A 3,783-nucleotide genomic window follows, 5' to 3' on the forward strand; every position below is an offset into this window, starting at 1 on the left:
AAAGAAGATAAAAAAAAAAAAAAAAAGAAATGAATACTCGTGCTAAGCACAACCGTTTTTAACATTGACAATAATAAGAAATGTTTCTTGAGCATCAAATCACCATATCAGAATGATTTTTGAAGGATCATGTCACATTAAATACATTGTATTATATTCTTACAATATTAAATTATAGCAATAAATTATAATAATATTTAAATATATAACTGTTTTTACTGTATTTTTAATCAAATAAATGTGGCCTTGGTGAGCATAAAAAATACTTCTTTCAAAAACACTAAATAAAAACAGACCCCAAACTTTTGAACAATAGTGTAGTCTAGATTATACAGACATAAACCCCAATTCCAGAAGCGTTGGGAGTTGGGACGTTTTGTAAAATGCAATAAAATCAAGTATCTGCAATTTGTTAATGCTCTTTAACTTTTATTTAACCGACAAAAGTACAAAGAAAGGATTTCCAAAGTTTTCACTGACCAACTTAAATGTATTTTGTAAATATAAGCAAATTTTGATTTTGATGCCTGCAACACACTCTAAATAAGTTGGGACCGAGGCAAAATAAAAGTGAAAAGGTTAAAGAATATCCAAGTTAATCTGTTTTGAAACAGTTCCCAGTAAGCAGGTGAATGGTAATAGGTGAAGGGATCATGTTTGGGGTTAAAAGGAGCATCTTAGTCTGTGCAAGCAAAGCTGGATCATGGCTCATCACTTTGTGCCAAATTTAATGAGAGAAGTGTCAAGCAAATCAAAAATCACATTTCTCAATGCAAAATCGCAAAGAATTTAGGTATTTCACCAACTACCATACGTAATATTGTGAAAAGATTCAGGGAATCCAGAGAAATCTTAGTCTTTGTAGGGCAAGACAGGAAACCTCAGGTGAATGTGTGTGACCTTTGAGCCCTCAGATGGCACTGCATAAAGGAGTACTTCAGAAAACCGCTGTCACTTAACATAGTATGCCACTGCATCAACAAATGCAACCCGAATCTCTGTTACTCTATGTAAGAATCTATAATCTGCCCCGACCCAGATTCCACTCCACAATATGTTTGATCATGCTCATTGTCCTCATCACTTTTTCTTACATCTAGGAGAAAGCTATACATCAATTCTATGCAGTGATGGGTTCTCTGGGCCAGAGCTCATATAGTCAAAAAGACAGTGGGAATGTGTGCTGTGGTCAGATGAGTCCACATTTCAGTGTGTTTCTAGGAAAAATGGAAGTCATGTTCTCAGTCCCAAAGACCAAAGTGACCATCCAGACTTTCACCAGCGACAGATGCAAAAGCAAACGTCTGTCATGATATGGGGGTTTATCAGAGCAAACGGCATGGCTGACTGGAATATGTGTGAAAGTACCATTGACATGGAGGCATTTATTTAAATTGTACAGAGACATATACTGCCACCAAGATGACATCTTTGACATCGATGACATGACATCATAGACACAGAGTGAATGTGCTAGATCAGTCCAGATCTGTCTCCTATTGAAAATGTATGGCCAGCCATGAAAAGGAGAATCAGACAACGACGATCAGAGAGTGCTGAGCACCTGAAGTCTTGTATCAAGCGAGATTGGTCAAAACTTTTGCTTGCAAAACTTTAATAATTAGTATTCTTAATACCCAAACAATTATACATTGTAATTAAAAGGAAAGCAGTGTTAAACATGCCTCTGTCCCAACTTTTTTGGAGTGTGTTGCGGCCATCAAAATCAAAATTTGTTTATATTTACTAAATAAAATTACGTTGGCCAGTGAAAATATTGGAATATTTTTCTTTGTACTCTAGTCAATTAAATAAAGGTTAAAGAGAATGAACAAATAACATATTCTTGATTTTATGGCATTTCACAAAACGTCCCAACTTTTCTGGAATTGGGTTGTAAATTATTTTATCTATTAAAATTAACATTATATGGTACAAACGTTTAACAATTATTAACTTTATTATTTTTAAAAACATATTATTTTAACTAAAGTATTTGTATCAATACTGGAGACCCCATGCTGGTGAGCCTTTTACCCCAAGTGTGTCGCCACCTCATATACGTTTTTAAACAAAACAAACTACCTTTATGATTTATTTTCCAACAAAATGTGTTGCTTCATTAATGTTCAATATTTTTTTCTGCAATCATGCACTTAGGAGTAAAGAAAAGCAAATTTTCCTTAAGTTGTGCCACGAGTGTGCTAAATGTTCAGAAAACCTGAACAAATAATGTTTTGGTGAAATAAAACACAGGATCAGAATGACTGGATGGGCCCTCCAAGCAATGCCAATGGATCCACTAAGCCAGTACCCATCAACCCAGACTCCACCTGTGGGGACAAGTGGATATGTGAGCACAGATGGCGTCAAATCAGGTAGGTGTGAGTTTTTTAGGTCTGCTGGACACATCTTTCTTTAGTCAGTGTCAAATCCCAGCAATTCTCTTGCTCTATTCCCCACCACAGGAATATGGTGATTTACCGTAATGTTGTCAATGGCCAGCCTCTTTCCAACTGGTGGGACAATGGTAATAATCAGATCGCCTTCAGCCGCGGCAGCAAAGGATTCATTGTCATCAACAATGATGATTGGTGAGAAACTTGCAACTCTAATCCATGAATAATGACCATGTTATAATGCAAATTAGCCATAACCGCTCATTAACTGGATTTGACTAATGCCCCAGGGCACTGAATGTGACGCTGAACACTGGCCTGCCCAAGGGTACATACTGTGACGTCATCTCTGGAGATAAAAGTGGGGGCAGTTGCACAGGGAGAGAGGTGTCAGTGGATGCTGATGGACGTGCCACCTTCAGCATCAGCAACACAGACGAGGATCCATTCATTGCCATTCATGCTGACTCCAAACTGTAGATTCAGTGAGGATAATATTATAATAAAGCAGAATCACTTATCTCAACAGTGTGGTTGATGAGCTTTTGTTTACAATCAGATCATGAATCATATCATGAAAAAAATAAACCACAGTCAGTGTCTTACACAGAACCGTAGTCTCCTGATTCAGTGAACAAGCTAAGTTTTGCGTCTTTGTCGCCATCTCAATTTGAAACCTGCAATTGCAGTTATTTACAGAATTATCTTCTTTACGTGGGTTGTGCATCGGGATTCAGCACGGCTCCTCAATGCGGATGAATCTAATGTTTTGAGGTGTGTGTGTGTGTCTGAGCTGTCAGTCAATGCACCAGTGTGAATATTCACTACTTCGGAATTACAGATACTACGTCTTAAAAGTTCTGACCAACTGCAAAAAAAAAAATAAATAAATAAATAAAAATGACAAATCGTGCTACCGATGGTGATGAAATCGATCGCAAAGTTAGCTCAAATCACGTCAAACCATGCAAATTATTATTAGTTATACTTTGTTCTCAAATTGTCCATGTTAACATCCTCAACATTGTGTGACTACATGTAAGTTATATTTAGTGTGTATTAGCGTTATCTGTAGATTTCAATTTCTGTAGTCATGTCATCGAAAGAAATTGTTCTTTTTTGTTCTTTTAACTTCAAACAGCAATTTAATGTTTTTTAGAACTCGTTCTCTTTGAAATACAAATCTTTTGTAAGTACTCAGTACTGTACTCAGTACTGTGGTGGAAGTACTGTAATCAGATGCACATTTAACCTCCTGAGACCCTGCATCCTCATATGAGGACATTATATTTTAGTGAATTTCTCTGAGACTATACATGCCACAGTTTTAAGTCTGGATGTCCTGTACAGAGCACATTCAGGGCTTTTTAGAGATACTAAATGT

At 36.6% G+C, this 3,783-nt stretch overlaps 1 protein-coding gene across 2 annotated transcripts in view; it reads left to right on the plus strand.

Moving 5' to 3' along the window:
* Positions 1-2,925, plus strand: part of LOC107668545 (pancreatic alpha-amylase-like) — an 8,616-nt gene extending 5,691 nt beyond the window's left edge. For both annotated transcript variants that reach the window (XM_016460458.1, XM_016460457.1), the window contains 3 exons: positions 2,257-2,378; positions 2,469-2,594; positions 2,690-2,925. In XM_016460458.1, the coding sequence (XP_016315944.1) occupies positions 2,257-2,378; positions 2,469-2,594; positions 2,690-2,879 (438 nt within the window). In that variant the 3' untranslated portion in view covers positions 2,880-2,925. The remainder of the gene's footprint in view (positions 1-2,256; positions 2,379-2,468; positions 2,595-2,689) is intronic.
* Positions 2,926-3,783: the final 858 nt, after the last annotated feature.

Source organism: Sinocyclocheilus anshuiensis, unplaced genomic scaffold (genome assembly GCF_001515605.1).
Source record: "Sinocyclocheilus anshuiensis isolate Anshui unplaced genomic scaffold, SAMN03320099.WGS_v1.1 scaffold3132, whole genome shotgun sequence".
Taxonomy (NCBI): Eukaryota; Metazoa; Chordata; class Actinopteri; order Cypriniformes; family Cyprinidae; genus Sinocyclocheilus; species Sinocyclocheilus anshuiensis.